General features: G+C 39.5%; 2 protein-coding genes across 4 annotated transcripts in view; one reads left to right on the forward strand and one right to left on the reverse strand.

Annotated features, from left to right (window-relative positions):
• MRS2 (MRS2, magnesium transporter) overlaps positions 1-15,984 on the forward strand; it is a 19,274-nt gene extending 3,290 nt beyond the window's left edge. The window contains exons 3-12 of one of the 3 annotated variants that reach the window (XM_025381729.1): positions 2,369-2,405; positions 3,413-3,525; positions 5,043-5,115; positions 6,598-6,707; positions 8,723-8,853; positions 9,997-10,113; positions 11,705-11,857; positions 12,092-12,209; positions 13,317-13,430; positions 13,978-15,984. In XM_025381729.1, coding sequence (XP_025237514.1) covers positions 2,369-2,405; positions 3,413-3,525; positions 5,043-5,115; positions 6,598-6,707; positions 8,723-8,853; positions 9,997-10,113; positions 11,705-11,857; positions 12,092-12,209; positions 13,317-13,430; positions 13,978-14,088 — 1,077 coding nt within the window. In that variant the 3' untranslated portion in view covers positions 14,089-15,984. Of the gene's footprint in view, positions 1-2,368; positions 2,406-3,412; positions 3,526-5,042; positions 5,116-6,533; positions 6,708-8,722; positions 8,854-9,996; positions 10,114-11,704; positions 11,858-12,091; positions 12,210-13,316; positions 13,431-13,977 lie in introns of all 3 variants that reach the window. The other 2 variants (XM_025381730.1, XM_025381731.1) reach the window with 2 other exon arrangements.
• A 271-nt stretch (positions 15,985-16,255) lies between these two features.
• Positions 16,256-26,554, reverse strand: part of GPLD1 (glycosylphosphatidylinositol specific phospholipase D1) — a 62,813-nt gene continuing 52,514 nt past the window's right edge. Inside the window, exons 23-25 of the mRNA XM_025381725.1 lie at positions 24,115-24,141; positions 23,939-23,989; positions 16,256-19,569 (exon numbers count right to left, since the gene is read on the reverse strand). Coding sequence (XP_025237510.1) covers positions 19,483-19,569; positions 23,939-23,989; positions 24,115-24,141 — 165 coding nt within the window. The 3' untranslated portion in view covers positions 16,256-19,482. The remainder of the gene's footprint in view (positions 19,570-23,938; positions 23,990-24,114; positions 24,142-26,554) is intronic.

Raw genomic sequence — 26,554 nt, forward strand, 5'->3', positions numbered from 1 at the left:
AAAAAAAAAAAAAAAAAAAAAAAACAGGCGTGCCTATCTGAGCCAGACTTCCTAAATTCCAGTCTCACTCTGCCTCTTATTGACTAGGTGGCCTTGGACAAGTTAGGATAACATCTTTGTGCCTTAGTTTTCTCATCTGAAAACTGAGCATAACCTACCATAAAGAATTGTTATGAGGATTAAATTAACTCATATATCGAAAGCTCTTAAACTAGTGCCTCACATATAGTAAGCCCCAAATATATTTCGTTAGGATTATTTAGGCTTGTTAACGTAAGAGCTTTTCTTTATAAACTATACAGAACGAAATAACCCCTAGAATTGCGTTTAAAAGTTACCACTGTTATTCATTGTTCTGGAAGAGTTGGCCAATTTAGTTAAGAATACAAAATCAGGACCAGGTGAGGTGGCTCAGAGAATACAAAAAGAATACAAAATCAGGGCCAGGCGAGGTGGATTACAGGTGGCCTGTAATCCCAGCACTTTGGGAGGCTGAGGCAGCCATTTGAGGTCAGGAGTTTGAGACCAGCCTGACCAACATGCTGAAACCCCATCTCTACTATAAAACAAAAAAATTAGCCAGGTGTGGTGGTGCATACCTGTAGTCCCAGTTACTCAGGAGGCTGAGGCAGGAGAATCACTTGAACCTGGGAGGTGGAGGTTGCAGTGAGCCAAGATTGCACCACTGCACTCCAGCCTGGGCAACAGAGCAAGACTCTGTCTCAAAAAAAAAAAAAGAAAAAGAATGCAAAGTCAAATGTCAAATATTGAAAGTTAGTTCTTTGCAGGTGAAATAATTTCAAAGAACACAAATTCATAAAGCTATGGAATCTGAGAAAGAAAAAGAAATTTAATTTGTGCTGTTTGAAATAGTTTAGAAAGTGAGCTAGTTACAAAGTAAATATTTTTTTCATTATAATTTGTATGATTTAAAAAAATTTTTTAAGTTCTATTAAAGAAAAAAAGCATACATATAAATATTGAGATGCAAAAATATTCCACATATGTTGCTACTTTGGAAGGAGGGAGACTGCAAAGCAGTATGTATAACATTAGTATGTTTTATTAGGAAAATGTTTGGAAGGATATTCAGTGAAATAATTATCACAGCTTTCTCTAAAACTTGTCATTTCAGGTGATTAATATAGTTTTATTTTACATATATTTATTTTCAAATTTTCTGCAGTGGGTTTATGTATTTGTGAAATATAAGGATGAAAGCTAGACTATTACACAAATATAAAGCTTTCTTTGATATAAATTTTCCTTTAACTAGTGTTCTGTGGAACTTATATATTCATATTAATTTTATCTTTGCTGATGAGAAGCAAGATAAAATATATATATTGTGAATTTTTATTTTGTGATTAACACAGCATGTATATTTCCATGGTAATAACCCAAGACCTATATTGTACTTATTACGTTAGAGTGTCTTTCTGAAATGTGTCTGTCATAGTAAGTAGTACAGCTCAGCACATAGCGATTCATTAAATGTTTCACATCTTCAAACTTGACTGTGGATAAACATCACTGAAAAATACTCCCCTACTTTACAGGAAATAGGTGCATTTTCTGTATCAAATCCTGTCTTCAAACTATCAGAAGAGGTTCTGTAAATCTTTATTGATTCTGCAACACCCACCAAAGGGACTTTAGCTTCATGTAAACATTTAGATTCACAAGGCAGGCCATACTTGGTCCCAGTCTACTCAGAAGGATAAGGGATAAGAGAAACAACAAGGTAGTGTTAGGCGTTTCTTCTTCAAAAGAAGTCTTTGCAGCCATCCAGGAGTTTCTCTGGTCCTCTGAGTGATCGCTCAGTGACAAGGAGATAAGATTCTCAGAGGTGGATGTGAGATTCACCTTGGCTCGAATCCCTATGCCCCATAGTGACAGTATCCTTTGTCACAGAGGCACAGTGTCCAGGATTCTGGTGGGGAACATGGCCACAAGAGCCACCACAGTCAGGAAAGGGCAAAGAGAGCTATTGCTTTTCACCTGCTAACTGTAATTTGTTCATCTTCCCAGTCCAGTGCAGTCTACCAGTCAATGGCCATTTTTATCATAAGGATTGTTACCTAGTAACAACACAACTGATACTCCTTTATCAAACTTTCTAGAGGAACCAAGATAGAAAGTTAAACCCAGGTCTGATTTTTCCTAGCAAAGGAAAAAAGGAATTTTTAAAAACCCTTAACTCATAACTGGATTTAATCTAAAGAAGGTCAGTAATGGTTTATATTTGCATTTCAACATTTTGGGGATATTACTCACAATACCATAAATTCTTAACTAAATTAACAATACCGTAAGTAGCATTCTAATTTGAAAGAAAATAATAATTTTTTTTATTCTCTATTTTCAGACAAAATTTGACAAACAGGGAAATGTTACTTCTTTTGGTGAGTATGTGATTAGCATTCTAAATCATTTTTTTAAACAATGAGTGAATCTGATAGAAATCAAATTGTAGTATTTTGAGTAGAATATTCTCTGTATATACAGGTGTGTTGAAAGAGATCTTTCTTCAGCATTTGTCAGTCTTAATTGGAGCTGGCAGTACTCAGACTGTGTGTATTCTTCCAGAATTGTTTTCTTCTAGCAGGAGCCACTTTTTGCTCTAACAGGCTGTTGAAGGAATATTTGGGAGAGAGAGGCTAGTGTAGAGCTGGAGCCCAGAGACACACTCTTTCTCTCTTGTCTCTCTTTAAGTTAGTGTCCCTTTCACTGCCCTCATTCATTCCCCTGAAGCATGTTTAAGGCAGAGTCACATAATACCACTGACATGCAGTGGGTGACAAAAGGTGGACAGGGACGTGTCACTGCATGGCAGTCACATGGAATTCTGCTGATGGCTGTCTGTGGACAGCTACTTTAAAAAGTGAGACTAGGCATTATTTTACTATGTGACTTCAGATGTGAGTTTCAGATCTCCCCTGAGAATGAATCAGTCTCAGGTAATAAATTCAGTTCTTCTCATTTTTGTCTTAGTCCAAGAACAAAGAAAATCAAGCTTATCTGTTCACATATATAAAATACTGAAGATGATGTTGTAGTAAAAATAGAAAATGTAGTTGTGTACAGTTTATATTTAAGAAAGATAACCTGTCTTTAGAGCTGGAAATTTATAGGTTCTAATGATGCATAGTTGTGGTTTCTATGTTAGTCTCAAGGGACTTCTAAGTAGTGAGAAATTTATGAGGTATAGATAAGAAAATCATTAGTTTGACTGTATTTAGCCCAAGTATGTTTTCTAGGTAAAACTGGATATTAAAAAGACTTAATTTTAGTTTTTGTTTCTGGTAGTAACCAAAAATTATCTTGATGGTGGTGGGAGGACTGCTCTGATGGAAAAATCTAAGCCATTTAATGTATTTGGTTTAGTCCTCTCTGTTTATTTCTTTTATAGAAAAGAAGAAAACTGAATTATACCAAGAGTTAGGTCTTCAAGCCAGAGATTTGAGATTTCAGCATGTAATGAGTATCACAGTCAGAAACAATAGGATTATCATGAGAATGGAGGTAAAATATTTTATTTTCATCTGTGTTTCTCCAATAGAATCTTATAAAAGTTACCTTCTAACTATCTTTTTTTTTTTTTTTTTGAGACAGAGTCTTACTCTGTCACCTAGGCTGGAGTGCAGTGGTGCGATCTCCGCTCACTGCAAGCTCCACCTCCTGGGTTTACGCCATTCTCCTGCCTCAGCCTCCCTAGTAGCTGGGACTGCAGGCGCCCGCCACTGCGCCCGACTAATATTTTGTATTTTTAGTAGAGACGGGGCTTCACCTTGTTAGCCAGGATGGTCTCGATCTCCTGACCTCGTGATCCGCCTGCCTTGGCCTCCCAGAGTGCTGGGATTACAGGTGTGAGCCACCGCGCCAGGCCTACCTTCTGACTATCTTGATCAGTATCTAGGTTAAAAGTAATTTTGGAATAAAAGTAGCTACATGAAACATAGGATATTTTATAGCTTTATGCTAGTATGAGTAGCACTCATTTTACATGGATTATATGCACATGTTCAATAGGAATAACACTGCTGTATTTTAAGTTGAAAAACCTCTGACTGTAGTGTTCATTCTCACTGTTGGGATTTACTCTCTAGTTCTGGAAACTATAAGACAATCCTGATTTGTAACAGATATATTTCCAATTGTGTACAGTTACATGTAATTATAGCATATCCTGAGCTACCAAAAACGTATTCTGGCTTTCTAAGTAGCACAGGAATACAGGTTAAATTTTATAGCCTTAATTAATTAATTAATTAATTTATTTATTTTTTATTTTGAGATGGAGTTTTGCTCTTGTTGCCCAGGCTGGAGTGCAATGGCGCGATCTCGGCTCACTGCAACCTCCACCTCCCACGTTCAAGCAATTCACCTGCCTCGGCCTTCTGAATAGCTGGGATTTCAGACATGAGCCACCACACCTGGCTAATTTTGTATTTTTAGTAGACACGGGGTTTCTCCACGTTGGTCAGGCTGTCTCAAACTCCTGACCTCAGGTGATCCACCCGCCTCTGCCTCCCAAAGTGCTGGGATTACAGGCATAAACCACTGGGCCTGGCCAATTTAAATTTTTTTAATGGAAAACTTTCCGAAATATATTGTATTTTTCCCTACCTATCCAGAGCATGCCAAATATAATTTGACTTTCTTTAGTGATTCAGAGTTAATGTGGATATCATTTATTTTGGTGGGCTAATGTTTAGGGCCAAAAATAGATGAAGAGACACAGGACTCAATGGTATTGGCCTTGTAGTGGATATGAGACTTTCTTTCTTGAAAGAGTCTTTGATGGCAGAGTTTTGTTCATTTTTCTAGAATTAATCAAAATAATAAAAAATGGGCCAGGAGTGGTGGCATGTGCCTTTAGTCCCAGCTACTCAGGAGGCTGAAGTGGGAGGGTCACCTGAGACCAGGAGTTTGTGACCAGCCTGAGCAATTAGCAAGATCCCATCTCTAAAAATAAATAAGTAAATAAGAAATACTTTATCAAAAATGGAAGCAGTCTTCTCCCAAGTGATTTTCTCCAGAAATATTCTTTACTCTTGGGATCAGTAGCTAGCATTCTTCAAAACAGTGTCTGTTTCATGGAGAGACAGACAGGTATGTGAAAAAGCAAATATAGCAGAGTGATAATTATATAATCTAACTGGTGGGTATATGGTGTTAACTGCAATCTTTGAACTTTTCTGTATAAAAATTTTCATGAGGCTGGGTGTGGTGACTCACACTTGTAATCCCAGCACTTTGGGAGTCTGAGGAGGGTGGATCACCTGAGGTCGGGAGTTCGAGACCAGCCTGACCAACATGGTGAAACCCCGTCTCTACTAAAAAATACAAAAATTAGCCGGGCATGGTGGCAGGTGCCTGTAATTCCAGCTACTCAGGAGGCTGAGGCAGGAGAATAGCTTGAACCCTGAAGATGGAGGCTGCAGTGAGCCGAGATTGCACCATTGCACTCCAGCCTGGGTGACAGAGCAAGACTCTCATCTCAAAAAAAAAAAAAAAAAAAAAAAATTCATGATAAAATGTTGGAAAAATGTAAAAGTAGAAAATTATCTCTAATTTCTATATCACTGATAAAGTGGCTACCTTTATCTACTTTTAACATAAAAGATACCAGTATTTTAGAAAAAATTCTGATTTCTTACTGTTCTAAATTAGAGTAGTAAGGCTATGTTTTATCTTAATTTCAAATTTGGTTTATATGCTTTAGTGCTGTTTTAAAAAGGAAATTTCTATCTGTGCCAAACTAATTATGATTAAACGAAGTCTTTTCTAAAAGTCTACTCAATACCTGACTTTTAGGAAGACCTTATCTTGTTCCCTTTATTTTCTTTTTTTTTTTTTCAAAAAAGAAAGACGGAGTCTCGCTGTGTTGCCAGGCTGGAGTGCAGTGGCGCGATCTCAGCTCACTGCAACCTCCGCCTCCCAGGTTCAAGCGATTCTCCTGCCTCAGCCTCTAAAGTAGCTGGCACTACAGGTGCAGGCCACCACGCACAGCTAATTTTTGTATTTTTGGTAGAAACAGGATTTCACCATGTTGGCCAGGATGGTCTCGATCTCTTGACCTCATGATCCACCTTCCTCAGCCTCCAAAAGTGATGGGATTACAGGTGTGAGCCACCATGCCCTGCTTTCTCCGTTTTTGTTTTTTTCCATGATTACCCCAGAAGTCTTAGTAAATATATAATTTATGTGAATAATTCCAATTTTATTGAGAGTGAGTTAGCAGTATCAAGACATTTATTTTTTAAGTTTCCTTTCTCTTGAAAAAAAAAAAAAACCTTGATTGTTTTGAAAAACAAAAAACACTGATTTGGTTTAGTCTTAATCCAAAATTAGTAAAGTATTAAACCATATTTTATGAATGTTCTTTTTTCCTATAGCTCTACAATTAGCACATACATGTTTGTATACATATATATATGTATATACATGCATGTGTATATATACACTTACATATTTATATGTTTTGGGTTTTTTTGCTGTTTTTTTTTTTTTTTTTTTTTTTTTAACAGTATTTGAAAGCTGTGATAACTCCGGAGTGTCTTCTGATATTAGATTATCGTAATTTAAACTTAGAGCAATGGCTGTTCCGGGAACTCCCTTCACAGTTGTCTGGAGAGGGTCAACTCGTTACATACCCTTTACCTTTTGAGTTTAGAGCTATAGAAGCACTCCTGCAATATTGGGTAAGTCTGTTTTTATTTAGCTTTTTGGGTTTATTCTGATTTTGAAATGTCATTGAGTGGGAAGACAAGTTGGGGTATTGTTTCAATGGCATGTCCCCTGACCACATCCTGCCCCAGAAGACGACGTCTCTAAGGATCTTACGTGGAGATATCACTTAATTCTTATACTTTATGACCCAATCAAATAGAACTAAAGACTCTAGGGGTTTAAGTGCATTCTATTTTGTTCTCTAAGACTGTGTATATTATGAAAATGCTTTACATGTGATACATATTTTATTAAATCATTTCATCAAGTCATTTTTCGATTTGTTTGTACGGTCCTTTGAGCCAGGTAAATGATGCATCTTTTTGAGACCTCGATAGACATAGGAATCACGCCCAGTTCTTCCAGTGACTCCTCCTTTGAGAGTCCTTACATGTCTGAGACTCCTGTCAGGCTCTGAACAAGGGTGGTTCTCTGCTTTCCTGACCCCACAAATCTTTCGTTATCTTTTCTTCCCCCTGTTAGTCAGGATGGTACTGTTCAGGAACTGGCTACATGCAAGAGTTGGTGCTGGGAGCATACTAACCAGAGTGGGAGGAGGAGAAGAGGGTAGAGAGGACCTGAGGTGCATTGGGTTGGGTGAACCTGGCACACTTCTCTTTTGTCTGCCTTGCTCTGAAAGAATAGATGGCTGTACTTCCTGCTCGGGGTAATGAGCACCAGCTAGCACCAGCCACGGAGATGATAAGTAGCGGGAGCCCAGTTACCAAGCAGGGGGAAAGCAGAAGAAAGAAGATGTAAACAGTAGTAAGTGATGGGCTGCACAGGCTGGGTAAGCTTTCAGGAGCTCATGCTGTTAGGAGAAAGGCAGGGATCTCAAAGGGAGCAGGAGGGGAAGGAGAGGGGCTAGGCTGGCATGGGTCTCCTGTCTAGAGATTGGCTGTGGGGAGAATAGAGAGGGAGTTCAAGATGTCTGCTGGGATACACATTCTTCTTCCTTTAAATGGGGTCCCAGGAAGATTCCCTTATGAAACAACACTACATAGAAGCAAGACCAGCCACCACTCAAAAGGGATAAGTTTTCAAACAAGGGAAAGCTCCCCAGACCCACCTGAGGGACCAAGACATACCTTGATAGATATGCCTCACAAATACCCTATCTGTGACCCTCAGCAGCCTCCCCAACCACTACCTGAGTCCACACCTTGCTGAGCAGAGGGTTCGATACCTCTTAGATTAAAAAATGTGGTCTATTTGGCTGTCCAGCCTTCCCTCCCACCCAAGGACTTCTTAACCCAGAAGCAGTTCCTCTGGAGATGCACGAAATAAACAACATGTCAGGAGAGGCACCGTGACTCTGGACTCGTTTCCAAATTTAAAAAAATCTTAGTTTCACAGTAATTGTGCTTCTGAGATAAAGACTATATGCTGTAATTTACATCATCAGTTTTACCATCTGATTTAGTTAGTATATGCTATTTGCCAACTGGTATGGAAGTGTTTCAGTATTTTAATAACTATATAGCAGGATTAGTGCATACCTGCTGAATATCAAACCATACTTGTGTCAACCTAAATAGTGTATTTTTGACTTTACTCTCATATGTTTATGTTTTAAAGCTCAAGTTTTTATTTTCAAAGAGCTTTGCAGGAATTTTGAACCATATTATGTATACAGAGAACACAGGTATTACTGAAAGCTTGTGTTTTAATAATAGAATAGCAGATTTTATTTTACTTAATCCCTCATTACTTCATAATGAGTATCTATAGGAGAAAGACTCTTATGAGAGTTAGCTCCTTGTCAGCCAAATCTGTGCCTAATGATAACATCACACATGGTTCTTTGAACCCAGAAGATCTAGTTTTTGAATCATCTGGCATAGGCATTCTAGAATTGACTATGTTCTGAAATGTTACCAGCATTTCAAACTACTACAGATTTCTGTATTTAATCAGAGGATTCACTGATCCTGAATATTCTAAAAAGATTGTTTTAATTCTTATGAAAGGTCATGTTGTTATCTAGATCAACACCCTTCAGGGGAAACTTAGCATTTTGCAGCCACTGATCCTTGAGACCTTAGACGCTTTGGTGGACCCCAAACATTCTTCTGTAGACAGAAGCAAACTGCACATTTTACTACAGAATGGCAAAAGGTAAATATGGATGATGTATCACATTGGGAGTTGGAGACAAATATCTTAAAATCAATTATTAACATTGTGTTTCATAACTTTTTTTAAAGTATGAAAGTAACCTGGGTGGGAAGTCGAGCTAAAAGGAGCACACAATCTAATGTTTGTTGAAAAGATACTTTGCATGAAATGTTATGTAAGGCTCTTTTCCGTATGTGATCTCATCTCATCACCTATTTAGTAGTTGATGTTGTCCTCATTTTGAAGAGAGAAAACTGAGGTTTGAGTAACTTACCTAAATTTATGTGGCTAGTAAATGGCAAATCTAAATCCAAATTCAAAGTCCATGTTGTTCTTCTTCTTTAAAATCATAATGCCTTCCAGAATTTAATAACAATATTTTATATGTATCATAAATAGACTAAACATGCTCTCAGGAGTTGTACTTCCGAAATCCCTTCAATAATTAACATTTAAAATTCTTGAATCAGTAGTTTCTTGTCCAAAAATGTTGGAGTGTTTTTATCAGTTAAGAGTAACTAGTCTGTTCTATATTAGCACTGCCACGTTGATTAAGAATAAAACTAATTCCCAAACCAAAAATCTTAAATTCACAAGCAATTTATGTTTCTGAGATAAATAATGTATGATGAAATTTATATCACTGATAATTTGACCAATTAATTTAGATTTGGTTTGGGTTTTTTGTGGGTTTTTTTGAGACAGGGTTTCACTCCGTTGCCCAGGCTGGAATGCAGTGGTGCAGTCTCAGCTTATTGCAGCCTTAACCTGCTGGGCTTCAGCGATCCTCCCACCTCCACCACCCAAGTAGCTGGGACTACAGGCACACGCCACCATGCCCAGCTAATTTTCTGAATTTTTTTGTAAGACAAGATCTCACTGTGTTGTCCAGGAGGGTCTCAAACTCCTGAGCTCAAGCAATCCTCCTGCCTTGGCCTCCTAAAGTGCTAGGAGGATTTGTGACACCACTCCTGGCCAAACTGATTCTTAATTTGCCTGGTAAATACTCACCCTTTTTTTTTTTTTAATAAGTCATTGTTTAGCATGAATGTATAAGATAATATATTTGATAAGATACTCTAAAAACTATTATGAAATGTTTTTATAAGTTTATTGATCATTTTTGTGTATCTATTCTTATAGTCTATCAGAGTTAGAAACAGATATTAAAATTTTCAAAGAGTCAATTTTGGAGATCTTGGATGAGGAAGAGTTGCTAGAAGAGCTCTGTCTATCAAAATGGAGCGACCCGCAAGTCTTGTAAGTATATAATTATACTTTGTTATTTATTTCCTTAGAGTAAATATTTTGCCTTTTCCACTTCAAAGTGATTTTTCATTACAGAATGTAACATTTTTCTTGACTAGAGAATATAGAGATTTTCATCCCCAGTTTCCAGATAAGAGTATTTCCCCAGATAGAGTATCGTATCTAATTCAGTGTAATTATATGAGTATGCATACTACATACCCAACACTGCTGACGTGCAGTGAATCTAAACACACAGTTACCTTTATATTCAAGGGACTGACCACCAGATTGGCACATACATCTACCAAAATAACTTACCTAGGAAGCAGAGTGAGAGAGACATTTACATGGGGGAGGGGAAAAGTGGGATAAATACATGGGTGCAGCATTAACATGAATTATATAAGTTCAGTCTAATGAAAATGTTATAAACCTTTTGTCTTTTATGAATTTAGAAATTGTTTATGCTTCTTGTGCACACTCCAGCTAAATGTTTACTTTTAAATACCCAAATATTTTGTTTTTGTCTTTCTAGAGCAATATCAGAAATTAATACACCTTTGTAATGAGTTTAGTTTCCACAGTCTGTACAGATTTTCTTAAAGCACTTTGAAAAATTGGTTATTTATATCCTGATAAGGAAACAATAAGATAAAGGGGGCTATATAACATTTGGTAGATAGCAGATAGGTATGGTAGCAGAAACTCTTGTTTGCTTTGCTTAGGCCAGTCTTTCAGTCTGTCTCTAATATGCTTTATGAAACAAGTACCTCTTCAGAGTACTTCATTCCTGCTTATCCTTCTTGGTAGGGTAGGGGAGCAAAGTTATTATTGATATCATTCAAAAACATTTTCTTTATATGAAATCACATTATGGACACACCTCAAAAGGAACACACACCTCAAAAGGAAATGGTCTTGACATTTTTCGTTGTGGATTTTGTTTTACCTGACAGTGGTATTGGATTTACACTAATTCATCTGCATTCACATATCTGGATTTTCCTGTTATACTGGGAGCATGTATCCGCATAAAAATCTCTTGGATTGGGGCCATGTAATACAGTGACACCAACTAGTCTACATAAGGATGGAACCTCTGTCCTCAACTTAATCTGTAAAGTGTTTAGGATCAGTTGACATAGCTACTTACAGATTGGCCACAACAACAGAAAAGAAAAAGGCAGCCGGACGCTGTGGCTCATGCCTGTAATCCCAGCACTTTGGGAGGCTGAGGCGGGCAGATCACAAGGTCAGGAGTTCAAGACCAGCCTGTCCAATATGGTGAAACCCCGTCTCTATTAAAAATACAAAAATTAGCCAGGCATGATGGCACGCGCCTGTAGTCCCAGCTACTGGGGAGGCTGAGGCAGAAGAATTGCTTGAACCTGAGAGGCAGAGGTTGCAGTGAGCCGAGATCGCGCCACTGCATTCCAGCCTGGGAACAGAGCGAAACTCCATCTCAAAAAAAAAAAAAGACAAGACAAAAGGCTAGCTTTTCCACTGGTAGCTGAATGCTATATACTAATTTAGGAAGTTTTTGTTACTAAGTATATGATACACGTTGGGGTATGTTAATTATTTTGTCTTTTAATTGAAGTGAAAAGAGCAGTGCTGGGATTGACCATGCAGAAGAGATGGAGTTGCTGTTGGAAAACTACTACCGATTGGCTGACGATCTCTCCAATGCAGCTCGGGAGCTTAGGGTGCTGATTGATGATTCACAAAGTATTATTTTCATCAATCTGGACAGGTAAGAAAGCATTATATAAAACAGTAAGTTTTTAAAATAATTATAAGATAAAGTGTTTAAGGAAATATCATTTTGTGAGGAATTATGCCATCATTAACATCTATACTACATTAAAGTCTTTTTTTTTTTTTTTTGATGTGTAGGTTTCATCCATGTGGTCTGTAATAGATTTGATGAATGTGTTCTGTATAGTTAGTGGGCCCTTCTAATCTGAATAGGTGTTCTCCTCTCCAGCCACCGTAACGTGATGATGAGGTTGAATCTACAGCTGACCATGGGAACCTTCTCTCTTTCGCTCTTTGGACTAATGGGAGTTGCTTTTGGAATGAATTTGGAATCTTCCCTTGAAGAGGTGAGAATGTATTATTATTTCTAAAACTTGGGGGATTTTGGCCAGGCGCAGTGACTCACGCCTGTAATCCCAGCACTTTGGGAGGCCAAGGCAGGCAGATCACTTTAGGTCAGGAGTTCGAGACCAGCCTGACCAACATGGTAAAACCCCATCTCTACTAAAAATACAAAAATAGCTGGGCATGGTGCCGCACACCTATAATCCCAGCCACTCGGGAGGCCAAGGCACAAGAATCGCTTGAATCAGGGAGACGGAGGTTGCAGTGAGCCAAGATTGCACCACTACACTGCATCCTTGGTGAAGAGCAAGACTCCATCTCAGCAACAACAAAAAAAAGGAGGCAGATTTCTGCTCAATAAGTGACATGCGTCTCCATCAGTAATAGCTGATGAGTTGTGTAACAGGCTATCTTTGAAGAAGTGAGCTCTCAATCACTGGAGCCAATGATAACCAACTAACAGCATCGCTGTGAATGGGATTCCTTCCTTGTGAGAGATTACATTTAAATTCTGTGATTCTGTACATCAACTAAAAACAGTGTGCTGCAAAAGTATTACCATTCTGAAAATGGTGAGGAAGAATGTTTTTCTAAGAGAGGTTCCCAAACTTTCTTGGATCACGATGCCCTTAGTGTCTTAGTAATTTTTTCACAGTATCCGTGGACAAAAAATTTCTTTTGTTATGTTACAGATTCTTTTGTGTTATTTCCCTTGAAAGTTTAAAATATTCTCAGGTGCTGTGGTGCCCAGGGCATATCAGCTCACAGTTTGAGAACTGAGGATATAAGCAAAAACCTTAAATTGCGTGTCCTCTAGCATCATGACTATTAAGATTTGTATGCACGTAACAAAGGCTGGAAAGAAACACAAAGTAAAAGCAGTACATTTGGCATATAGATGATTTTAAAATATTTAAAACCTTTTAAATCATGCTGTTCTCCTGATTTATTCTGTGGGTATCAAGGCACTTGTTTCTTAGTTCCTTTCTATGGGAAAGAGCTGTACAAATAACATAAGGCTTTCAAACTCTGGGACAACAGTTCAGGGAATCTTCTCTCTAAGGAACCTTACATTTTGCGATTGAAATGAACTGTGTGTTCTCTTTTAGGACCACAGGATTTTTTGGCTGATTACAGGAATTATGTTCATGGGAAGTGGCCTCATCTGGAGGCGCCTGCTTTCATTTCTTGGACGACAGCTAGAAGCTCCATTGCCTCCTATGGTATGAGGGATATGGTTCACGGCAGTACTGCGGAAGGGTTATGGCCGTGGGCCCTAAAGTCAGAGCACCTGGGCTTCAGTTGTCACAGGCACTATGACCCTTGCAAGTTGCTTTCTCAAACCTCCCTCAGTTTCCCTATCTGTCTGTTAAGTCAGTATTACCTGCTTCATAGGGTTGTGGGAAGAAATAATTGAGATAATATGTGTAAAGCACTTACTAGCACACTGCCTAACACAATAAATACATTAGAAATATAATTTCTGTAGAACTCTCTGACAAATATACATTTAAACAGATGTTAGTAATTCTGGTATAAGGTTCTGTCATAACCAAATGGAAATATAGGAAACATTTATAATGTTCTCATAAGAAAAGATAGAAAACTCACCTCCATTTTCTTTGTACTTGAAGACACCACTGGAATAAATACTTAAGACACTGATACTGCTTATAGTCCTTTCTTCATTGAGTAGTTACATAATATATCATTTTACTAGTGACTTTTCTTTTAAAAAGATACTAAAATTAATATTTCTGCTTTATTTAGATGGCTCCTTTACCTAAAAAGACTCTTCTGGCAGATAGAAGCATGGAATTGAAAAACAGCCTCAGACTGGATGGACTTGGATCAGGAAGGGGCATCCTAACAAACCGTTAGGAACAGCCCAGTGGATACTGAAGTTTTTTTAATGGTAGTCACAGGAAACTTCTGATACTGTTTTTATTATTTTCTTGTATAGAGTCACACACTTGAAAAAAATTAATGTTTGAAAACAAAAATATTTTGGCAGTCACAATACCAGAACTGGATTGCATTTTCAGAATTCTGAGTTAAAGAAACAAAGTATTTGCTTTGTAAAAGGCCAAAATTCTATTTCCTACAAACTTTAAATGCTGTTTTTATAGATGTGGTAAGAGGCAACACAAGCACAGATAGTTGTATAGACTTTATTTAATTTATACATATCAAGAAAAGTGCAATTTCATGCTGAATGAAGCGTAGGAACTTGACAAGCCCATAGGTAGCTATCGTTCTTAGTATAGGGAATTACGTTCATATGAATTTCCTGATTCTCAGGTGACTAAAAAGCTAGCATTCTATGTATTAACCTTACAACAAACTCTGGAAGTTTGAGCTTTAAAAAGCAAACTTTGACATAACCTTATTTTCTTGTATTTGCCCCCTTTTTAAAATAAAAGGTGAATAAAAAGAAATAATTTAATATCACCATTGTATGGATGCCTAATCAAGATTTCACGTTCTCAACCCCTAAGACTAGTTTTCTTTGCTCTCTGTAATTACAGCCTTTGGAAGTAAAGTTGAAAGGAAGCATTTCCATTCTGTTACTGTTTTGTAGCACTTTGTCCATTTATTGATTTTTAAAGTAGATTTTTAGATACCACCCTTGCCCTGCCCCAAAAAGAAAAATATGTATTGCCCTGCTAATCTATACGCCTACACCTCAGAAGCTGACAAATGAGCTTCCTAAAACACGAGGGTGACTAAATGTTAGAACTGTGATATCTTCTCATTTCCACAGAGACGGGCGTTTAAAACAAATGGCTAATATTTGTAAGCCTGAAAGCTGCCATCCTCTTTAACATCCTACCTACCTTTTAAAATGTTTTCTGGAGGTTAAATACAGTTATGTACTAGAACATTAGTTAAGCCTCCCAAAGTAGTGTGCGTGGAAGATTCTAGAGTGTCCAGCTCTTGCACTACAAATGTGATAACAACAGAATAAATATGGTTATCCTGATATTGAGGGTACATGATTACCCTAATGTGATGTCATATGAGGAAGTTTAAGAGTCCATTTTTCGGGTGGTTTGGTGATAGGAATAAAAATGTTACTCCCGTAGCTGATTCGGAAGAAAAGAGATGAAGTACAAGTAAGGTTTCCCCATTCCTGTGTGTGGTCATGGGAAGCCATTAGAGGGAAGCTGGAGAACAGAATGGCACACAACAGGCTGGGCTAGACTCGAGCATGCAGTGGCCCCTGTGCACCAACCACACTGTGGGTCAGGAACATGCGTCATGGTGTGCTTGTTGGAGGAGTGTGAACATACAGCACCCTCTAGCGTTATGAATCTCTTAGGATTTTTAAGATTATATTTGATAATACTTAGATTTCACAGGGCACCGTTTTGGGACACCTCAGAGCACACTGCTGCTATTTTAGGTCTTATCACTGTAAAATACTTAATAAGTACTACTTAACTGTGACATGAAGAATTGGAATCCCAGAGGGCAACATTTGATTTGACTAAGATCAGGCAAAAGATAGAATTTTGGTCATTTTTCCTTGCAGTTTTATTGACTTAGTTTATGAGCTTGGGTAAAATAATTTTTTGATGAATCGTGTCAATAAAAGGAAAAATAATGTAACTACCTCATAAATCTGATAAACGGAAGTTGCTAGTGGTTTGTAGAATTCCTGAAGGTGGTTATATCAAGTATGATTTCAAAATGTCAACTAGTTCCACTTTTGTGATTGCAGGAGGCTTCTTATATTAAAGTTCTCGTAAATAATAAATCAGCTTATGCCAAAAATATATGAAGTTCCTTGGTTTTAAATTTTGAACTAAAATGGACTGAGCACATTAATTACTGTTTGAAAGTGGGTACCAAACACTGGGTTACATGAGTGAGCAAGCAGTCAGATCACCTGTTGAGCATGTCGAGTACAGGGTGTGGTACTCTCTTGGTCTTTGGAAGGCCCCTAAACAAATGTGGGCACAACAGGTGTCATTTGAGGATGCTCTGAGGATGATCTTAACACTTTATTCTTCATGAACATAGACTGATAAGCAGCACTAACCAATTTTATATTAAAAAGCTGTTTATTTTGCTGAGTTATTCCAAGAGTTATATACAGCTTTACTGTTTGGAACTGCAATGTTAAAGTTGCACTTTGGATTTAAGACTTACTGTCATTACTTTAGTAATACCTACAGAGGTGAGCTAATGGATGGTACATGGAGTAGGGACTGCAGAGACCCCAGTTTTGTCCCCACTCCATCTTCAAATAATTTTGGTCTCTTAGGTCTGTGATACAAAGGCATAAAACAATTCCTATCTTGAAGCCTTGAGAAAAGCTGTTACATATACACAGATAGTAGAAAGACAGAAAATGCAAATATGTAAATGTCTTCTGATATCTTGAAATAAAGATAAATTTGAATTAAACTTGTATAAGTTCAGATTTCTGTTAATGAGAAATTACAACCCTACAAGGTAAGGTCTTTACATTTTAGTTATTAAGCAGAATCAGTGCTTAAAACTATAGTTAATACTTAGTGGAACGAAAATTTAATCCACATATCAGGATAATATGTGTCCTGCATATTAATAGACTGTCATGCATTAATTTTTTCCTGTATGCCAGGTTTTTTACATAGCTGCCATATCAGTTGACCTTTTACAGTAGGAGTATAATTTACATTGTTTTTGACAGTAGGGTTAGCATGGTTAAATGTCCTATAAACTTGAAAGGAAGCTTCCATTTTTGTGGGTCTTAACCTCCACCTGGTGCTTGCTATTGGGTGTATTCAGGCATTGAGAAAAATGTAAACCGTGAGGTAAATAATGGTCATGTTTAAGCACAGGCCTCATTTAGTGAAGCATAAAAACACTGACACTTTATATAAATGCATCTGTCTAATGAAAAGATCCAGTACTGAGAAAAACATCCCTTTACTGAAGTGTCATGTCAGAGTCTGCTCTACCAAAGTGCTCAACTCATAAGTGAATACAATTAAGTAATTTCTGGTCTCCTAAAAATAATCATCCTTTTAATTAAAAGTAACTCTTCAGATAGGTTGGGCTACCAATAATTGTACCTAAACGAAACCAAATGGCGCTTCCCTGTGCTTTTGCTGTGCCGTAGGTTACTATGCAGCCAGCACATGTACCTCTTAGGTCATCCTGCGAGTGACCCAGAGATGCTCTCTAGGGATGTGCCTGTTGATGTTCTTGTTAACTTCCCACTCTTCAGCTGGGTTCTTCTTCCTGTCCCCTTTTCACCAATCTCTGCTCTGCCTTGAGAGAAGCCGAGAGGAGAAGGCCTCTTCTCATTTGTTATTTTCTCCTGCTTTTAGTATCATCTCACCAGTAGCAGAAGAAAGAGGTTCTTCCCAATTTAACACAAAATAAACCAGTTACTGTTTATAGATAATGCCCGCTAATGTTTACTGACACGGAAACCCTATGATACATTCCTTTCCCTTAAATGTGCCACATTGCAGGACTGGCAAATGAAATCCATCCTACGAAAAACAGCCCAGGAACAAGTGAGGCCAAGGCCTGCTTTCTTCTCCAGCCCTTACAGTAGCCTATGGCTCAGGCCACATCTTTTTCCTCTAGTTCTTTTGGCACAAGTTGTAATCTAATGCGACAAAGGTCTCTCATGAGATGGCTTAAAACTAGCAGTGCCACTAGGCTCTTTAGGTGTTAGAACAACCAACTCTACAAAAGCATTGGAGGCCACAGAAGGGTGATACTGTTGGTTTTTGTATTTGTCCTTCAGTATATAAACGTTGAAAAGGCATTAATCCTCATTAAGAAAGGATTATCGGCCGGGTCCTGTGGCTCATGCATGTAATCCCAGCACTTTGGGAGGTCAAGGTGGGCACATCACCTGAGGTCAGGAGTTTGAGACCAGCTTGGCCAACATGGTGAAACTCCGTCTCTAATAAAAATACAAAAATTAGCCAGGCGTAGTGTTTGCACCTGTAGTCCCAGCTGCTTGGGAGGCTGAGGCAGGAGAATCACTTGAACCTGGGAGGCGGAGGTTGCAGTGAGCTGAGATCGTTTCACTGTACTCCAGCCTGGGCAACACAGCAAGACTCCGTCTCAAAAAAAAAAAAAAAAAAAAAAGGACTATCATCCTTAGCAAACTAACACACGACACAGGAACAGAAATCCAAATACAGCATGTTCTCATAAGTGGGAGCTAAGTTATAAAAACTTATGAGCACAAAGAAAACAACAGACATTGGGGTCTACTTGAGGGGGGAAGGGGATAGGAGTAGGAGGAGCAGAAAAGATAAACCTTCACATGTACCCCGAACCTAAAATAAAAAAAAGGACTAAGTCACAAGTGATTTGGAATGTGAGGTTATCTCTCACCCCCATACTTTTCTCTGTACTATTTTTCCTCATTCAGTTTCTTTCTTTCTTTTTTTTTCTGTATACTATGCTTTCGATTATACGTGGATTGGCATGGGCCACCAATCTGTTATTTTTAAGTTCAATTTAGTTTGTAACTTTTAAGTTCTGGGGTACATGCGCAGGAAGTGCAGGTTTGTTAGATACATAAAGGTGTGTCATGGGGGTTTGTTACACAGATTATTTCATCGCCCTAAGTATCCATTAGTTATTTTTCCTTATCTCTCCCTACTCCCACCTTATGTCCTCTCATAGGCCCCAGTGTGTGCTGTTTCCCTCTATGTGTCCACGTGTTCTCATTTAGCTCCCACTTACAAGTGAGAACATGCAGTATTTGGTTTTCTGTTCCTGCATTAGTTTATGAAGGTTAATGGCCTTAAGCTCCATCCATGTCCCTGCAAAGGGCATGATCTTGCTCTTTTTTTATGGCTGCACAATTCTTTTTTAAGAAAAGGATGTTTTTAGGAGGAATGGTATACAGAGATTGTTCTAACAGATAACCACAGAGGGACCTTTCCAGCCACTGGAGAGACATTCAAGAGGAAGAGGAAATAGGTGGTACAGCAGGTCTGACTATAGGCAAAAAGTTAGGAAAGAAGAAAGGTTTAGATGCAAAGGAAGCGAGGAAATAAACTGTGGAAGGAGACATGAATGAGCAGAGTGTGTCTGATATTTCACATACTCCTGGTGCAGTCATATATTTACTATATCAGATTTCCAGAAAGGGTGGCTGTTGGTGTGTGTCTCTACTCCCAGGAGCCCCACATCTATCAGGATCTGCCACAGCTCCACTGGATGTACCACTTTGTCCATCAAAATGCTCACCGTGGATGTGATTCAGCATGAGAGAGGTGGGCAGAGTGGGGAAACGCAGTGAAATCTTCAATCTGAGCCAAAGCTATAGACGTGAAGTGCCCCGGAGAGTCGGGCTCCCAAAGAGCTCCTTCCAGCAGCAATGACGACTTGATTCTGTAGGGGACAAATGACAGACAGAATTAATGACTCATTCATAACATCTGTTGAGTTCCTACTGTAGTCCAGGCATCGTGCTATGCCCTAGAAATATAAAGATGAATAAGACACTGGCCAGATCCCCTGCCCCTGGCTTAAACTCAAATGCCACTTTCCCTTCGTTTGCAGACCACTTTCTCACATCTGTAGGTTCTGAAGACCACAGCTAAGGACGCTCACGCCAGTCCCTATTTTGGCACATAAATCATAAAGGAGAAGTATGGCAGTACATGCTTAGTTCTGGTACAATGTGGAAAACATATCTTGAATAATAAGGAGTTCCCCCAGAAACTGGCTTTGTCAATGTATTTAGCGCACCTCCCACCTACCCTGCTGCTTAAAACATTTTAGGACCCATCTTTTAGAATTGCCTTCAAAACCTGCTACAAGTTTTTAAAACATTTTCTTCTTTTTTGAGACAGAGTTGTGCCCTGTCACCCAGGCTGGAGTGCAGTGACGCGATCTCGGCTCACTGCAACCTCTGCTTCCTAGGTTCAAGCGATTCTCATGTCTCAGCCTCCGGAGTAGTGGGGATTACAGGCCTGTGCCACCACGTCTGGATAATTTTTGTATTTTTAGTAGAGACGAGGTCTTGCCATGTTGGCCAGGCTGGTCTCGAACTCCCGACCTCAAGTGATCCACCTGCCTTGGCTTCCCAAAGGGCTGAAGTTACAGGTGTGAGCCACCATGCCTGGTCTTTAAACATTTTCGGTGGTGGCAAATCTTCATACTCCGAGGTTGGATTTGATTTGTGGAAACCGACAAAAGTTATTCTGAACCAAAGCTGGCACATGAGGTACGGGTGATCAAACTGGCTGACAGTATTTTGGTCAGAGCAGGGTATGACAGTTTCTTATTTAATTTTGAAAACTACTGATGAAATCCAGAAATAATAATCATAGCTAAAATTTGTTAAGGTGTTACCATGGGTCAAACACTATGCTTAGCCCTGTGCTTATCTTATCCCTTAATACCCCAGTGTCAATTAACAGGGAAAATCTACACTTAAGAAAACGAAATCAAATGGTAATTTATTCTCCCTCTCTTTCCCAATTTATGGAATTATACATTTACTAAATTTGCCTGGCCTTCGGCTTCTCTCTGTTTTGTCAGAGTCTAGTCATTTTTCCAGATGCAGCTCCGGGCCCATAATCTCTGCAGGCCCTTCCCTGACTCCACCAGCAGAGACTTCCGCTGCAGTTGCTGTCTGACCTCCTTTGGCTCGTGGTCATCATATACTAACCTGGATGGTCTTGTGGGCCTGTTGTATTTTCCCACCTAGACTACAAGCACCTGGGGCTGGAACCATGTCTCAGGTTTATTTGTCTATCTCACAGGTGCTTGATACAACACTACTCACTACACACTCAGTTACCGCTTTGCTGGGGCTTCTGAGCTGATGGAACGCAGCCCTGTGAGAAGTTTCAGAACTGAATCCTAATTCTAGTTTGTTACGACTAATTTCATTACTGAATGCTCTTATGCCACAGAAAGGAAGGAGTCTTCAGAACATAACTTGTACCCAAATCTCAGGAAAAGGCCACTCTGCTCATCCTGATTGTCAATGCCCATTTTTGAAACACAACATCTAATTTATCTTTACGCCCAGAGTGCTCAAAAATGCCCCCAAGCTCAGGTATGTGCTGGAAAAGTGAAGTAATTTTAACACTAACCCAGGTGAACAATAATTAGGAAGGTGTATTTGCATTGTTTTACAAAAAGGAATAAAATACAAATTACTTTTAGATCATCTGTATATACTACTACTCTCAATTGATGTAAGTTATAGTTGATATATGTAGAGTTTTATGTTATAATACATAGATTCTTGATAAAGTCTAATTTTTGAAATGAATAAAACTTTAAATATAAGCCAAGCTTGTGATATAAAGGATTCCTGTGATCAGACCTTCCAAGAATCTTCCCAAAAAGTTAATAACCATCTTTTTGTTGTGTGGTTAATCCTACATTTTTAGACCTGCCTGTAAATGGGTCACTTAAATTATTGGCCACTAGAGGGCAGTTTCACCAAAATTTTTCCTAATCCTCTTCCTCCTCCCACCTTCCACCCTGGTCCACAGGAGCCTGGTCCACAGCACTTACCAAGTCTTACAGACATGGTTATATATATATCTCTATGGCTTCTGCAGCCCTTCAACCCACTGTTAAAAGACTTATTCTTCATACTACTCATAAGCATTTAATCCTATACTAATTTGCATTTATTTTGACTTTCCAGGTATATAAATCTTATTTTCAAGAACAGGGACTTTGCCTTCTCCTTGTTTTTATCTCTCATAGCCTAGCACAGTTCTATACAGTGTCATAACCTAAATTAAATGGATGAATGCAATCGGTGGTTTAGAGGTATATTTTAAGGTTAAACTTTTTCTTTTTCCTTTTTTTTTTTGAGACGGAGTCTCGCTCTGTCGCCCAGGCTGGAGTGCAGTGGTGTGATCTCGGCTCACTGCAAGCTCCACCTCCCGGGTTCACGCCATTCTCCTGCCTCAGCCTCCCGAGTAGCTGGGACTACAGGCGCCCTCCACCACGGCCGGCTAATTTTTTGTATTTTTAGTAGAGACGGGGTTTCACCCTGTTAGCCAGGATGCTCTCGATCTCCTGACCTCATGATCCGCCCGACTCGGCCTCCTAAAGTGCTGGGATTACAGGCATGAGCCACCGCGCTCGGCCCCCACATTTTTTTTTTTTTTTTTTTTTGAGACAGTCTTGCTCTGTCGTCCAGGCTGGAGTACAGCGGCACCATCCCAGCTCACTGCAATCTCCGCCTCCCAGGTTCAACCGATTCTCCTGCCTCACTCTCCCAAATAGCTGAGACTGTAGGCATGTGCCACCATGCCCGGCTATTTTTTTTATTTTTAGTAGAGAGGAGGTTTCACCATGTTAGCCAGGCTGGTATTGAACTCCTAACCTCAGTTGATCCACCTGCCTCAGCCTCCCAAAGTGCTGGGATTACAGGTGTGAGCCATCACACCCAGCCAAGGTTAAACTTCTTAATCTACCCCATCAAAATTTAAAATGTGTACACTTTTAGATCTAGCAATCCTACTTTTAAGATTCTCACCTTATAAAAAGCTACAGACAGGTACAAGAATGTTCACTATGGCACTGTTTGTAATAGCCAAAAAAATCGGGGGCCAAGGCGGGTGGACCACTTGAGTCCAGGAGTTCAAGACCAGCCTGGGCAACATGGTAAAACTCTGTCTCCTAAAAATACAAAAAGTAGCGTGGAATGGTGTTATACACCTGTGGTCTCAGCTACTCAGGGAGCTGAGGTGGGAGGATCACTTGAGTCCAGGAGACAGAGGTTGCAGTGAGCCGAGACCACGCCACTGCACTCCAGCCTGGGTGACAAGAGCCAGACTCTGCTTAAAAAAAAAAAAAAAGTGTGTGTATATCTCTAAAGTCATAGAAAAACTCTGGGCCGGGTGCAGAGGCGTATGCTTATCATCCCAGCACTTTGGAAGGTTGGAAGGCAGAGGCAGGCAGACCACTTGAGGCCAGGAGTTTCAGACCAGCCTGGACAACATGGCAACACCCCATCTCTATAAAATAATTTTTAAAAAATAGCTGGGCCTGGCAGTGGGCACCTGTAATCCCAGCGACTTGGGAGGCTGAGGCAGGAAAATCACTTGAACCTGGGAGGTGGAAGTTGCAGTGAGCTGAATTGGCACCACTGCACTCCAGCCTGGGCAACAGAGCAAGCTTCTGTATAAAAAATAATAAATAAATAAATAAATAACTGAAAGTCTGGAAGAAAATAGCAAAATATTAACAATGGTTATCTTCTAGGGCAAGGGCCAGCAAACAATTTTGGGGAACAGGCCAGATAATAAATACTTTAGGCTTTGTGAGGCATCAGTCTCCAAAGCAACCCCTCAGTTCTGCCACTGCAGTGCGACAGCAGCCATGGCCAGTCCACAGCAGATGAGCCCGGCTGTGTTCCACCACAGCTGTGTGGGCACTGCAACTTCCATGTCATTTAAACTTCAAATGTTACAAGATATTCTGTTTTGATTTCTTTTCAGCCATCTCAACATGAGCTGACATTTTTAGTTCGTGGCTCTACACAATTAGATGGCAGACGAGTTGGCCCCAACCCCCGCTGTAGAGGATAAAACAGGAAGAGTAAAAAGGGAAACTTTCCACCAAGAAAGTGACAGGATTATACGTGAATGTTACTTTCTTTTTGTGCGTTCTTCTCCTTTTCAAATAAAAATAAAATCTGAAATAAACCTAGAAGTGAGACCACCAAGTCCCACCCTTAGTACTAACATAAACGTCAATGAAATGAAGTCCTGGGGCTCACCTTTGCCTTGGACCTCACGGTGATCAGGGAGCTCCCAAACCTTGAGCTGGCCTGCAAAACATGCTGTCTGTTAATGGACTTTGGAGAACACAGCGCAATACTTTATCTGTTTAAAATAAGCCAAGGGGCATTGTTTTGGTAATTTTTCTTTCTTCAGTCTTTCAAGGGATACTTACTTCAGGAGAAATCAATACATATTGGGCCTGAAGAAAAAAATTGAGAAGAGAGACAACGTTATTACTGTTTGTGTGGTTTTCTAAAATCAATTTTAATTATACCCTTATACCCTCATTTCTACATTTCTTTTTTTTTTTTTTTTTTTTTTTTTGAGACAGAGTCTCACGTTGTCACCTAGGCTGGAGTACAGTGGCGCGATTTCAGCTCACTGCAACCTCTGCCTCCCAGGTTCAAGCAAGTCTCCTGCCTCAGCCTCCTGAGTAGATGGAATTACAGGCGTGTACCACCACGCCTGGCTAATTTTTTTTGTATTTTTAGTAGAGGGGGGTTTCACCATGCTGGCCAGGCTGGTCTCGAACTCCTGACCTCAGGTGATCTGCCTACCTTGACCTCCCAAAGTGCTGGGATTACAGGCATGAGCCACCACGCCCGGCCTCATTTCTACATTTCTTGATTAGCCTTACAAATGTGCATGCCCTTTGACCCCAGAAATTCTACTTATAGAAATACAGGTCAGAAAATTAACCAGATGTATAAACATGTTTATGTGACTCTTTACCATAAATATTATTTAAAAACAGTGAAAATTGGAAATGGCACAAATGACTAATAATAGTTACTTAAATAATGGGTAAATAAACTATGGTTTATCTGTAGATAAAATACTCATCAGCCGGTAAATATCATATTATATAAGAATATCAGATAACATAAGAAAATGTTCTTGGCATATTGGTAGGTAAAAAAGAAAAAAAAAAAAACAATCAGGTTAAGGCCAGGCGCAGTGGCTCACGCCTATAATCCCAGCACTTTGGGAGGCCGAGGCAGGCGGATCACTGGAGGTCAGGAGTTCAAGACCAGCCTGGCCAACGTGGTGAAACCCCCATCTCCACTAAAAATACAAAAATTAGCTGGGCATGGTGGTGTGCGCCTATAGTCCCAGCTACTCAGGAAGCTGAGGCAGGAGAATTGCTTGAACCTGGGAGGCGGAGGTTGTACTGAGCCGAGATCATGCCACTGCACTGCAGCCTGGATGACAGAGTGAGACTCCATTTAAAAAAAAAAAAAAAAAAAAAAGTTAAAAAATTATGCACAAATTATGCACAATAAGATCACAATTGTTAACCAAAATATGCACACACATAGTGTAATATTTACGGGTAGGCTTTAGAATCAGATCTTGGTACAAATTCCTGTTGTGCCATGTCCTTCCTAGCAGTGTAACCTTGAATAAACTTCCTCTCTGATCTTTAATTTTTTTGTTTTAAGACAGGGTCTCCCTATGTTGCCCAAGCTGGTCCTGAACTCCTGGGCTCAGGGGATCCTCCTGCCTCAGCCTCCCAAAGTGCTGGGATTACAGGTGTGAGCCACCACACTCAGCTAAGATCTTTAATTTTTTTAATCTGTAAATGGGCATAATATTAATTTCATAACTTTTATGTGGATTAAATGATACACAGTTCTTAGCATATGCATACTAAATGCACAATAAATGGTAGTAATTAAAGTCATAGGAAAAATACTAGCAGGATCCACTCTAAAGGTAAACAGGTATTAGCTCTGCAGAGTGGAATTTTAAGTAGATAATTCTTAATTCTCTTCTTTGTACATTTTGTATTTTCTAAAATTTTCATAGTAAACTTTCACTAATTTTGCAATTTAAAAAATAATTTAAAAAATTTTAAAATAAGTGGGGTGTGGTGGCTCATGCCTGTAATCCCAGCACTTTGGGCTGTAATCGCCGCCTGGCCAACATGGTGAAACCCTGTCTCTACCAAAAACACAAAAAATTAGCCGGGCGTGGTGGCGCATGCCTGTAGTCCCAGCTATTTGGGAGGCTGAAGCAGGAGAATGGCTTGAACCTGGGAGGACGAGGTTGAAGCGAGCCGAGACCCTGCCACTGCACTTCAGCCTAAGTGACAGAGCCAGACTCTATCTCAAAAAAAAAAAAAAAAAAAAAAAGTTAAATAATGGCCAAATGTTTTAGGCTCAGGAAATGTAACCTAAGGAAACTCACCCAAAACAGGAATAAACAAAGAAATGAAACAAAAAGCAAAAGACAGGCCGTTTTAATGAAACTCCAGTGGCTGGCCGGGCATAGTGGCTCATGCCTGTAATCCCAGCACTTTGAGAGGCCAGGTGGAAGGACTGCTTGAGACCAAGAGTTCAGTACCAGCCTGGGCAACATAGTGAGGCTCCATCTCTATAAAAGATTAAAAGATTAGCCGGGTGTGGTGGCACATGCCTGTAGTCCTAGCTACTCAGGAGGCTGAGACAAGAAAATCACCCGAGTCCAGGAGTTTGAGGCTGCAGTGAGCCATGATCACACCACGGCACTCCAGCCTGGGCAATGGAACAGAAACCCGTCTCTATTTTAAAAAGAGAAACTCCAATGGCCATGGCCTGTTTTCTTTCTTCTGTGCTGTGGGTGCCTAACCA

The sequence above is a fragment of the Theropithecus gelada genome, chromosome 4 (genome assembly GCF_003255815.1).
Source record: "Theropithecus gelada isolate Dixy chromosome 4, Tgel_1.0, whole genome shotgun sequence".
Taxonomy (NCBI): domain Eukaryota; kingdom Metazoa; phylum Chordata; class Mammalia; order Primates; family Cercopithecidae; genus Theropithecus; species Theropithecus gelada.